General features: G+C 67.5%; 2 protein-coding genes across 2 annotated transcripts in view; one reads left to right on the top strand and one right to left on the bottom strand.

Moving 5' to 3' along the window:
• LOC122102638 (dehydrogenase/reductase SDR family member on chromosome X-like) overlaps window positions 1-2,994 on the top strand; it is a 10,614-nt gene extending 7,620 nt beyond the window's left edge. Inside the window, exon 7 of the mRNA XM_042673389.1 lies at window positions 2,800-2,994. Within this exon, the coding sequence (XP_042529323.1) occupies window positions 2,800-2,994 (195 nt within the window). The remainder of the gene's footprint in view (window positions 1-2,799) is intronic.
• Window positions 2,995-6,462: 3,468 nt separating this feature from the next.
• The window catches only part of LOC122102637 (acetylserotonin O-methyltransferase-like), a 10,044-nt gene continuing 4,006 nt past the window's right edge, over window positions 6,463-12,500 (bottom strand). Inside the window, exons 4-8 of the mRNA XM_042673388.1 lie at window positions 12,240-12,308; window positions 12,021-12,139; window positions 8,112-8,243; window positions 7,897-8,019; window positions 6,463-6,758 (exon numbers count right to left, since the gene is read on the bottom strand). Coding sequence (XP_042529322.1) covers window positions 6,463-6,758; window positions 7,897-8,019; window positions 8,112-8,243; window positions 12,021-12,139; window positions 12,240-12,308 — 739 coding nt within the window. The remainder of the gene's footprint in view (window positions 6,759-7,896; window positions 8,020-8,111; window positions 8,244-12,020; window positions 12,140-12,239; window positions 12,309-12,500) is intronic.

The following is a 12,500-nucleotide window of genomic DNA, read 5'->3' as shown; positions in this document are numbered from 1 at the left end:
GACAGACACAGACACAGACAGACAGACACAGACAGACAGACACAGACAGACAGACAGACACAGACAGACACAGACAGACACAGACAGACACAGACAGACAGACAGACACAGACAGACAGACACAGACAGACAGACACAGACAGACAGACAGACACAGACAGACACAGACAGACACAGACAGACACAGACAGACAGACAGACACAGACAGACAGACACAGACAGACACAGACAGACACAGACAGACAGACAGACAGACAGACACAGACAGACAGACACAGACAGACAGACACAGACAGACAGACAGACACAGACAGACAGACAGACACAGACAGACACAGACAGACACAGACAGACAGACACAGACAGACAGACACAGACAGACAGACACAGACAGACACAGACACAGACAGACAGACACAGACAGACAGACAGACACAGACAGACAGACACAGACAGACAGACACAGACAGACACAGACAGACAGACAGACACAGACAGACAGACACAGACAGACAGACACAGACAGACACAGACAGACACAGACAGACAGACAGACACAGACAGACAGACACAGACAGACAGACACAGACAGACAGACAGACACAGACAGACAGACAGACACAGACAGACAGACAGACACAGACAGACAGACAGACACAGACAGACAGACAGACAGACAGACAGACACAGACAGACAGACAGACGGACAGACACAGACAGACACAGACAGACACAGACAGACAGACAGACAGACAGACACAGACAGACAGACAGACGGACAGACACAGACACAGACAGACAGACACAGACAGACACAGGCAGACAGACGGACAGACACAGACAGACAGACAGACACAGACAGACAGACAGACAGACACAGACAGACAGACACAGACAGACACAGACAGACAGACACAGACAGACAGAGACAGACAGACAGACACAGACAGACAGACAGACACAGACAGACATCACATCCTCCCAAACTGCGGCCTGCCCATCACCTGAGAGGCGGGACTTCCTATTATCTAGGGATTCAGGCCTGTCCATCACGTAGGGGCGGGACTTCCTGCAGACTCGTCAATCAACCCTGTCCATCCCCAGGGAGGGGGGCGGGACTTCCTGTACATTAGTAAATCAACGCTGTCCATCACCTGGGAGGGGGTGGGACTTCCTGTTTCTTAGAGATTCAGGCCTGTCCATCACGTGGGGGGTGGGACTTCCTACCTTTTAGGAAACCATGCTTGTCCATCACTTGGGGGCGGGACTTACCTTCTCCTTTCCTTCCAGGGGGGGCGGGACTTCCTGTTTTTTAGGGATTCAGACCTGTCCATCCCCTGGAGGGGCGGGACTTCCTGTTTCTTAGGGATTCGGGCCTGTCCATCTCCTAGGAGGGCGGGACTTCCTGTTTCTTAGGGATTCGGGCCTGTCCATCTGCTAGGGGGGCGGGACTTCCTGTTTCTTAGGGATTCGGGCCTGTCCATCTCCTAGGTGGGCGGGACTTCCTGTTTCTTAGGGATTCGGGCCTGTCCATCTCCTAGGGGGGCGGGACTTCCTGTTCATTAGACATTTTTACCTGTCCTTCACTTGGGGTCGGAAATTCCGATCTGTTTTCCACCCAGGGGGGCGGGACTTCCTGTCAGCGGGGTTTTCCGGCTTGTCCATCTCCTAGGTGGGCGGGACTTCCTGTTGCTTAGGGATGTGGGTCTGTCCGGCCCCGGGGGTGGGCGGGACTTCCTGCTAGCGGGGTTTTTCGGCCTGTCCATCTTCTAGGTGGGCGGGACTTCCTGTCAGCAGCGTTTTCCGTCTCGGGGAGGGCGGGGCTTCCTGTTTCTCGGTGATTCCGGCCTGTCCATCTGCTAGAGGGGCGGGACTTCCTCTCATCCCGCGTTTCCGGCCCCGGGGTGGGCGGGACTTCCTCTCAGCGGGCGTTTCCGGCCCCGTGGTGGGCGGGGCTTCCTGTGAGCGGGCGTTTCCGGCCCCGGGGTGGGCGGGACTTCCTCTCTTCCCGCGTTTCCGGCCCCGGGGTGGGCGGGGCTTCCTGTCGGCGGGTATTTCCGGCCCCGCGGTGGGCGGGACTTCCTCTGAGCCGCGTTTCCGGTCCCGGGGTGGGCGGGACTTCCTCTCATCCCGCGTTTCCGTCCCTGGGGTGGGCGGGACTTCCTCTCAGTCGCGTTTCCGGCCCCGGGGTGGGCGGGACTTCCTGTGAGCGGCGTTTCCGGCCCCGGGGTGGGCGGGGCTCCCTCTCAGCGGGCGTTTCCGGCCCCGGGGTGGGCGGGACTTCCTGTCAGCAGGCGTTTCCGGCCCCGGGGTGGGCGGGACTTCCTCTCACCCCGCGTTTCCGGCGCCGCGGGGGCGGGGCTTCCGCTGACCCGCGTTTCCGGCCCCGGGGTGGGCGGGACTTCCTGTCAGCGGGCATTTCCGGCCCCGGGGTGGGCGGGACTTCCTCTGAGCGGGCGTTTCCGGCCCCGGGATGGGCGGGACTTCCTCTCTTCCCGCGTTTCCGGCCCCGGGGTGGGCGGGGCTTCCTGTCGGCGGGTATTTCCGGCCCCGCGGTGGGCGGGACTTCCTGTGAGCGGCGTTTCCGGCCCGGGGGTGGGCGGGACTTCCTGTGAGCGGCGTTTCCGGCCCGGGGGTGGGCGGGACTTCCTGTGAGCGGCGTTTCCGGCCCCGGGGTGGGCGGGGCTTCCTGTGAGCGGGGATTTCCGGCCCCGGGGTGGGCGGGGCTTCCTGTGAGCGGGGATTTCCGGTCCCGTGGGGGCGGGGCTTCCGCTCACCGCGCGCTCCCGTCCGCGCAGGCGCCGTGGGAGGCGGCGCGGCTGCTGGCGCTGGCGGCGGCGGACCCGGCGCTGGAGGCGCGCGGCGGGCGGCTGCTGCGCATGCGCGGCGCGGGCGGCGGCGGCGCGGAGGAGGCGCGTGCGCACGCGCGGGCGCGGGACGTGGCGCTGCAGCGCGCGCTCTGGGCGCGCAGCCGCCGCCTGGCGCGCGCGTGACGTCAGCCGGGCCACGCCCACCGCCCCGGCCACGCCCCGACGAAGAGGGCGGCCGGGCCACGCCCTCCAACGGTCCCAGGCCACGCCCACCGCGCTCCACCCACGCGCCCGGGACCGCCAGGCCACGCCCACGGCTTCCCCAGGCCACGCCCACCGCCCTGGCCACGCCCCGGGGGAGATGGCGGCCGGGCCACGCCCACCGGGAGCCACCCACGCAGCGGGAGCGAGCCAGGCCACGCCCACGGCTTCCCCAGGCCACGCCCACCGCCCTGCACGCGCCCCGGGGGAGATAACGGCTAAACCACGCCCACCGGGAGCCGCCCACGCAGAGGGAGCGAGCCAGGCCACGCCCACGGCTTCTCCAGGCCACGCCCACCGCCCTGCACGCGCCCGGGGGAGATAACGGCTAAACCACGCCCACTGGGAGCCGCCCACGCAGAGGCAGCGAGCCAGGCCACGCCCAGCCCTTCGCCAGGCCACGCCCACCGCCCTGGACGCGCCCCGGGGGAGATAACGGCTAAACCACGCCCACCGGGAGCCGCCCACGCAGAGGGAGCGAGCCAGGCCACGCCCACGGCTTCCCCAGGCCACGCCCACCGCCCTGGACGCGCCCCGGGGGAGATAACGGCTAAACCACGCCCACCGGGAGCCGCCCACGCAGAGGCAGCGAGCCAGGCCACGCCCACCGCCTGCCTGGCCACGCCCAGGGTGAAATGGAGGCCAGGCCACGCCCACTAGTATCCACCCACGAGGAAAGAGCGTCTCTGGCCACGCCCCTCGCCCCTCGAAGCCACGCCCACCCCCCTGGCCTCCACACCACGTGCAGCCACGGCCGCTAGGCCACGCCCACCACCCGTGGCTGCTGGGCCACGCCCACCCCAGGAACCTCAGCGGGCTCCAGGCCACGCCCACGAGGTCCTGTAGCCACGCCCACCCTCCCAGGGCTGCGAGGCCACGCCCACCCCCGGGCCCAACCCACCAGTGGCTGCTAGGCCACGCCCACCAGGCTCCACCCACAGGGAATCCATCTCCCAGGCCACGCCCCCTCGTCCAGGGCTGCCAGGCCACGCCCACCAGGCTCCACCCATAGGGAAACCATCTCCCAGGCCACGCCCCCTCGTCCAGGGCTGCCAGGCCACGCCCACCAGGCTCCACACCCTGGGAAAGCGACTCCCAGGCCACGCCCCCTCACCCAGTGGCTGCTAGGCCACGCCCACCAGGCTCCACCCACAGGGAAACCATCTCCCAGGCCACGCCCCCTCGCCCAGGGCTGCCAGGCCACGCCCACCAGGCTCCACCCCCTGGGAAAACATCTCCCAGGCCACGCCCCCTCGCCCACGGCTCCTAGGCCACGCCCACCAGGCCCCACCCCGTGGGGAAGCATCTCAGGCCACGCCCCCTCGCCCAGGGCTGCTAGGCCACGCCCACCAGGCTCCACCCCCTGGGAAAGCATCTCCCAGGCCACGCCCCCTCGCCCAGGGCTGCGAGGCCACGCCCACCCCCTGTCCCCACCCACTCGTGGCTGCTAGGCCACGCCCACCCGCGCAGGCCCCGCCCCTCCCCAGCGCCCAGGGCGTCCCAGGGGGAAGAAGAGGCCAAGGATGAGCCACATGATGGATGTGTATTAAATCAGGATGCCAGGCACGCCCCTTCCGGTCTCTGCACATCACTTCCGGTCTCTGGATGGGTTGCCCTGGCGACCAGGCTGCGCAGGACGCCGCTTCCGGTCCCTGGATGCGTTTCCTTGGCGACCAGACTCTCCACAGGACGCCGCTTCCGGTCCCTGGATGGGTTGCCATGGCGACCAGGCTGCGCAGGACGCCGCTTCCGGTCTCCCCCGGTCCCTGGTCCACGCTGGCGGGGATGCGCCCGGCCTGCCTCCGTTGCCATGGAGACGGGCGCAGGCACCGCGCGGACCACGCTGTGCGTAGGGGCGGGGCCTCGGTCTACTGCTGTAGGGACCACGCTGTGCGTAGGGGCGGGGCCTCGCTGAGCATAGGGGCGGGGCCCAGTTCTACTAGGGACCAATCTGTACATAGGGGAGGGGCCTAGCTGTGGGTAGGGGCGGGGCCTAACTACTGCTTTGGGACCATGCTGTGTGTAGGGGCGGGGCCTACCTCTGCGTAGGGGCGGGGCCTAGCTCAGCATAGAGGCGGGGCCTAGCTGGACTAAGGGACCAATCCATGCCTAGGGGCGGGGCCTAGCTCTACTAGGAGATCAATCTGCGTAGGGGCGGGGCCTAGCTGTACTAGGGAACCAATCCATGCCTAGGGGCGGGGCCTAGGACTATTACTAGAGACAGCACACTGTGCATAGGGGCGGGGCCTGTTGCTAGGAAACCAGTGTGCATAGGGGCGGGGCCTATCTCTGCTAGGGAACCAATGCATGAGGAGCGGGGCCTAGCTCTGCTAGGGAACCAATGCATGCCTAGGGGCGGGGCCTAGCTCTATTACTATAAACAGCACGCTGTGCGTAGGGGCGGGGCCTGTTGCTAGGAAACCAGTGTGCATATAGGCGGGGCCTAGCTGTACTATGAGAACCAATGAATGCATAGGGGCGGGGCCAGGCTCTCATAGGGAACCAATGCATGCTTAGGGGCGGGGCCTAGCTCTATTACTATAAACAGCACGCTGTGCGTAGGGGCGGGGCCTGTTGCTAGGAAACCAGTGTGCATATAGGCGGGGCCTAGCTGTACTATGAGAACCAATGAATGCATAGGGGCGGGGCCAGGCTCTCATAGGGAACCAATGCATGCTTAGGGGCGGGGCCTAGCTCTATTACTATAAACAGCACGCTGTGCGTAGGGGCGGGGCCTGTTGCTAGGAAACCAGTGTGCATAGGGGCGGGCCCTAGCAGTACTATGAGAACCAATCCATGCGTAGGGGCGGGCCTGGCTATTCTAGGGAACCAATCCATGCCTAGGGGCGGGGCCTGCCTCTACTAGGGAACCAATGCATGCCTAGGGGCGTGGGCCTAGGTCTAGTAGGGGATCAATCCATGCCTCGGGGCGGGGCCTGGGACTATTACTATAGACAGCACGCTGTGCGTAGGGGCGGGGCCTGTTGCTAGGAAACCACTGTGCATAGGGGCGGGGCCTAGCTCTGCTAGGGAACCAATGCATGCGTAGGGGCGGGGAATGGTTCTACTATGGGAACCAATGCATGCGTGGGGGTGGGGCCTGTTGCTAGGAAACTAGTTTGCATAGGGGCGGGGCCTGGCTCTGCTAGGGAACCAATGCATGCGTGGGGGTGGGGCCTGTTGCTAGGAAACTAGTTTGCATAGGGGCGGGGCCTGGCTCTGCTAGGGAACCAATGCATGCGTAGGGGCGGGGCCTGTTGCTAGGAAACCAGTGTGCATAGGGGCGGGGCCTGGCTCTCCTAGGGAACCAATGCATGCGTGGGGGCGGGGCCTGGCTCTGCTAGGGAACCAATGCATGCCTAGGGGCGGGGCCTGGCTCTCCCAGGGCACCTATCCGTGGGCCGGGGCGGGGCCTGGCTCCGCCGGGGAGCCAATCGGCGGGCCGGGGCGCGGCGCCGCGGTGGTGGCGAGCATGGCGCCGTAGACGCCCGCGTCGGGGCCGTGGGGCCGCGCCAGGCGCGCGCGCGGGAAGCCGGCGGCGGCCAGCAGGCGGCGGTAGTGTCGGGGCGCGCGCTCGCGGCCGCGCGTCTGCAGCAGCATGTTGAGGCTGAGCATGCGCAGCAGCGCGGCGCGGGCGGCGGGGGCGCGGCGCGGCGGGAAGGCCTCGACCAGCAGCACGGCGCCGCCTGCGGGCGGGGGCCCCGGATCAGACCGGAAGTGCGGGGCGGGGGGGCCGGGGCCGGAAGTGGAGGGCGGGGGACCCCGGGACCGGGCCGGAAGTGGAGGATAGGGGGATCCCAGGACCGGAAGTGGAGGGTGGAGAGGGTCCCAGGACCGGAAGTGGAGGGTCGGGGAGTCTAAGGACCGGAAGTGGAGGGTCGGGGAGCCCAGGATCAGACCGGAAGTGGAGGATAGGGGGATCCCAGGACCGGAAGTGGGGTTCCAGGACCGGAAGTGGAGGGTGGAGAGGGTCCCAGGACCGGAAGTGGAGGGTCGGGGAGTCTAAGGACCGGAAGTGGAGGGTCGGGGAGCCCAGGATCAGACCGGAACTGGAGGATAGGGGGATCCCAGGACCGGAAGTGGAGGGTCGCGGGGGGCCAGGGCCGGAAGTGGAGGGTCGGGGACCCCGGGATCAGACCGGAAGTGGAGGATAGGGGGATCCCAGGACCGGAAATGGGGTTCCAGGACCGGAAGTGGAGGGTTAGGGCATCCCAGGAATGGACCGGAAGTGGGGGTCCGACGTGACTCAGACCGGAAGTGGGGGTGTGTCACGAGTCACACCGGAAGTGGGGGTGGAAAAATGGGCAGAACCGGAAGTGGACAGTCAGAAGAAGTCAGACCGGAAGTGGACAGTAGGAGCGAGTCAGACCGGAAGTGGGGGTCGGGACTGGGTCCGACCGGAAGTGGGGGTCGGGACTGGGTCAGACCGGAAGTGGGGTAAGGAAATGGGTCAGACCGGAAGTGGACACTCAGAATGAGTCAGACCGGAAGTGGGGTCGGGATCAAGTTAGACCGGAAGTGGGGGGGCGGGAGTGGGTCAGACCGGAAGTGGGGGTCAGAAATGAGTGCGACCGGAAGTGGGGTCGGGAATGAGTCCGACCGGAAGTGGGCGGGCGGGAATGACTCAGACCGGAAGTGGGGTAGGGAAATGGGTCAGACCGGAAGTGGGGGTCGTGACTGACTCAAACCGGAAGTGGGTGGGCGGGACTCGGTCGGACCGGAAGTGCGCGGGGGCGGGGACTGGGAGTGGGCGGGACCGGAAGTGGGCGGGACCGGGACCGGAAGTGGGCGGGACCGGAAGTGGGGGGCCGGAAGCGGGCTCACCGGGGCGCAGGGCCGCGCGCAGGCGGCGCAGCAGGCGGCGGCAGGCGGCGTCGGGCCAGTCGTGCAGCACGCGCGCCAGCAGGAACAGGTCGGCGCGGGGCAGCGCGTCCCGGAAGAAGTCGCCTGCAACGCGCGCCCGAAGTCCCGCCCCCGCGCCGCGCGGAAGTCCCGCCCCGCCGCCTCCGGGCGTCTCCCCCCCCCCCCCCGCCTCGCACCTGCGCAGAGCCGCACGCCGCCGCCGCCGCCGCACATCCGGGCCTCGCGCAGCACGTCGGGCGCGTCCAGCGCGGACACGCGGCTCCCGGGGTACAGCAACGCGCATGCGCGCGCCAGCGCGCCCACGCCGCCTGCGGGACGCACGCACGCACGGAGCGCGGCGCCGGCCACGCCCACCGCGCGGGGGACGCGCCCACAAGGGCCCAGGCCACGCCCACCCCAAGCAGGCCACGCCCACAGGGAGTAGGACACGCCCACAGCGCGGGAGACGCGCCCGGGCCACGCCCATAACGGCTGTAGCCACCTAGGCCACGCCCACACCCGCCCACGAGCGCCAGGCCACGCCCACACCCGCCCACGCGCGCCAGGCCACGCCCACACCCGCCAGGGAGAGCCCAGGCCACGCCCACACCCGCCAGCGAGAGCCCAGGCCACGCCCACAAGCAGTATGACACGCCCACAGTCACGTGGATCTGTCCAGGCCACGCCCACAGGGACGTTGACCCGTCCAGGCCACGCCCACAACGGCTGGGCCCACCCAGACCACGCCCACAAGCAGTAGGACACGCCCACAGGGAGTACGACACGCCCACAGCGCGGGGGACGCGCCCAGGCCACGCCCACAGGGACGGGGACACGCCCACAGGGACGGGGAAGCGCCCAGGCCACGCCCATAACGGCTGGAGCCACCCAGGCCACGCCCACAAGCCGTAGGACACGCCCACAGCGGCTAGAGCCACCCAAGCCACGCCCACAGGGACGGGGACGCACCCAGGCCACGCCCACAACGGCTGGGCCCAACCAGGCCACGCCCACAGGGACGGGGACCCGTCCAGGCCACGCCCTCAGGGACGGGGACGCGCCCACAGGGACGGGGACACGCCCACAAGGGCCCAGGACACGCCCACAGGGATGTAGACACGCCCACAAGGGCCCAGGCCACGCCCACAGGGAGCAGGACACGCCCACAGGGACGTAGACCCGTCCAGGCCACGCCCACAACGGCTAGACCCACCCAGGCCACGCCCACAAGCAGTAGGACAAGCCCACAGGGACTTAGAAAGGCTCCGGCCACGCCCACAGTCACGTGGATCCGTCCAGGCCACGCCCACAGGGACGTAGACCCGTCCAGGCCACGCCCATAACGGCTGGGCCCACCCAGGCCACGCCCACAGCGCCGGGGACGCGCCCTCAGGTGCGGGGACACGCCCACAAGGACCCAGGCCACGCCCACAGGGAGCAGGAACCGCCCACAAGCAGTAGGACACGCCCACAGGGACTTAGGCAGGCACAGGCCACGCCCACAGGGACGGGGACGCGCCCACAGTCACGTGGATCTGTCCAGGCCACGCACACAGGGAGTAGGACACGCCCACAGGGACGGGGACACTCCCAGGCCACGCCCACAACGGCTGGAGCCACCCAGGCCACGCCCACAGGGAGCTGGACGCGCCCACAAGGGCCCAGGACACGCCCAGAAGGAGTAGGACACGCCCACAGGGATGTAGACACGCCCACAAGGGCCCAGGACACGCCCAGTAGGAGTAGGACACGCCCACAGGGAAGTACACCAGTCCAGGCCACGCCCACAGGGATGTAGACACGCCCAGGCCACGCACAAAGGTAGCAGGACACGCCCACAGGGACGTGGACACGCCCACAAGGGCCCAGGACACGCCCACCCCAAGCAGGCCACGCCCACAGGGACGTAGACGCGCCCACAAGGGTCCAGGCCACGCCCACAAGGAGCTGGACACGCCCACAAGGGCCCAGGCCACGCCCATAACGGCTGGGCCCACCCAGGCCACGCCCACAAGGAAATGGACCCACCCACCATGACGTAGACACGCACACAGGGGATCCGCCCAGGCCACGCCCCCAATGAGCTGGACGAGCGCACAAGGGACTGGACCCGCCTAGGCCACGCCCACAACGGCTGGGCCCACACAGGCCACGCCCACTGTGAGCTGGACCCGCCTGGCTACGCCCACATGTAGTTGGACCTACCCAAGCCACGCCCACAAGGAGCTGGACCCGCCCAAGCCACGCCCACAAGGAGCTGCACTCGAGCAGGCCACGCCCACAAGAGGCTGGACTCACACGAGCCACGCCCACAACCAGCCCGACCCACCTGCGAAGCCACGCCCACACTCAGCGGGCCCCATCTACCTAGCCACGCCCACTATAATTTCAATCCACCTGCCAAGCCACGCCCACAGCCAGCTAAACCCACTAGGCCACGCCCACAGCCAGCCCAACCCACTAGGCCACGCCCACAGCCAGCCCTACCCACCCAAGCCACGCCCACAGCTAGCTGAACCCCCAGGCCACGCCCACAGCCAGCTAAACCCACTAGGCCACGCCCACAATCCACCAGGCCACGCCCACAGCCAGGTGAACCCACTAGGCCACGCCCACAAACAGCCCAAGCCACTAGGCCACGCCCACAGCCACCCAACCCCACTAGGCCACGCCCACAGCCAGCCCAACTCAACTAGGCCACGCCCACAGCCAGCTCAACCCACCAGGCCACGCCCACAGCCAGCTCAACCCCCCAGGCCACGCCCACAGCCAGCTCCACCCACTAGGCCACGCCCACAGCCAGCTCAACCCACCAGGCCACGCCCACAGCCTGCTGAACCCCACTAGGCCACGCCCACAGCCAGCTCAACCCCACGAGGCCACGCCCACAGCCACCCAACCCTACTAGGCCACGCCCACATGCAGCTCAACCCACTAGGCCACGCCCACAAACAGCCCAAGCCACTAGGCCACGCCCACAAACAGCCCAACCCACGAGGCCACGCCTACAGCCAGCCCAACCCACCTAAGCCACGCCCACAAACAGCCCAAGCCACGAGGCCACGCCCACAGCCAGCTCCACCCACTAGGCCACGCCCACCATGACATCATCTCCTCCCCTCCCCACTCTGCACTTCCTGTTGTGGGCGGGCCTGGCATGGCACCCAGGGGACTAGGAACCGGAAATGAGGCCCTTGGGGGGGGCGTGGCTTGACCAGTGACATCACCCGGGGGGGGCGTGGCCTGGGCGGGTATATAAGGCCGAGCCCTGCTGGGCTGCATCCCTGTCCACTTCCGGTCCCCGCCGACCACCGTGGCTCCGCCCAGGGCCCTAGGCCTCAGCCCAGCACCCAAGGCCTACCAGAGGGGGACTGAGCACAGCACCCAAGGCCCCCCAGAGTGACTGAGCACAGCACCCAAGGCCTACCAGAGGGACTGAGCACAGCACCCAAGGCCTACCAGAGGGACTGAGCACAGCACCCAAGGCCCCCCCCAGAGGGACTGAGCTCCCCAGCACCCAAGGCCCCCCCAGAGGGGAACTGAGCACAGCACCCAAGGCCCCCCAGAGGGACTGAGCACCCCACCCCGGGGGTACTGAGCACCCCAGCACCCAAGGCCCCCCCAGAGGGGGACTGAGCACAGCACCCAAGGCCCCCCAGAGGGACTGAGCACCCCAGCACCCCACCCCGGGGGTACTGAGCACCCCAGCACCCAAGACCCACCAGATGGGGACTGAGCTCCCCAGCACCCAAGGCCCCCCAGAGGGACTGAGCACAGCACCCAAGGCCTACCAGAGGGGGACTGAGCACAGCACCCAAGGCCCCCAGAGGGACTGAGCACAGCACCCAAGGCCCCCCAGAGGGACTGAGCACAGCACCCAAGGCCCCCCAGAGGGACTGAGCACCCCAGCAGCCCACCCCGGGGGTACTGAGCACCCCAGCACCCAACACTCACCCCAGTACCCAAGGCCTACCAGAGGGAGACTGAGCACCCGAGCACCCCACCCCGGGGGTACTGAGCTCCCCAGCACCCAAGGCCCACCAGAGGGACTGAGCACAGCACCCCACCCCGGGGGGACTGAGCACCCCAGCACCCTGGATACTCACCTCCCAGGTCGCAGATGACAGGGAAGACCGAGAGGTCGAAGGCCGTCAGCACCCTGCGGCCCTCCAGGCGCCACGTGGCCTCCAGGGCCCGATGGAAGGCCACCCGCTCCTCATCGGCCCTGTGGGGAGGGACTCAGCGCTCAGCACCCATGGGGGACTCAGTCCACGCCAGGCCTGAGTCCACCAGATTGTCCCTGTCCCAGGTGGGGGGGGACTCACCTGTAAATGGCTGCGAAGAGATCATCTGAGGGCGTCCCGAAGGCCCTGAGATACTGGTTCTGCCCTTCCCTGCACAAAACCACAGGGGGAGTGAGATACACCATCATCCACGCACCCATCCATCCATCCATCCACCCATCCACCCATCCACCCATCCATCCACCCATCCATCCACCCATCCACCCATCCATCCATCCATCCATCCACCCATCCATCCACCCATCCATCCATCCACCCATCCATCCATCCATCCACCCATCC

The sequence above is a fragment of the Dipodomys spectabilis genome, unplaced genomic scaffold, assembly GCF_019054845.1.
Source record: "Dipodomys spectabilis isolate Male_0828 unplaced genomic scaffold, ASM1905484v1 ptg000819l, whole genome shotgun sequence".
Lineage (NCBI taxonomy): Eukaryota > Metazoa > Chordata > Mammalia > Rodentia > Heteromyidae > Dipodomys > Dipodomys spectabilis.
Note: the sequence above shows the minus strand (reverse complement) of the source record. Positions and strands in the feature narration are given on the sequence as shown.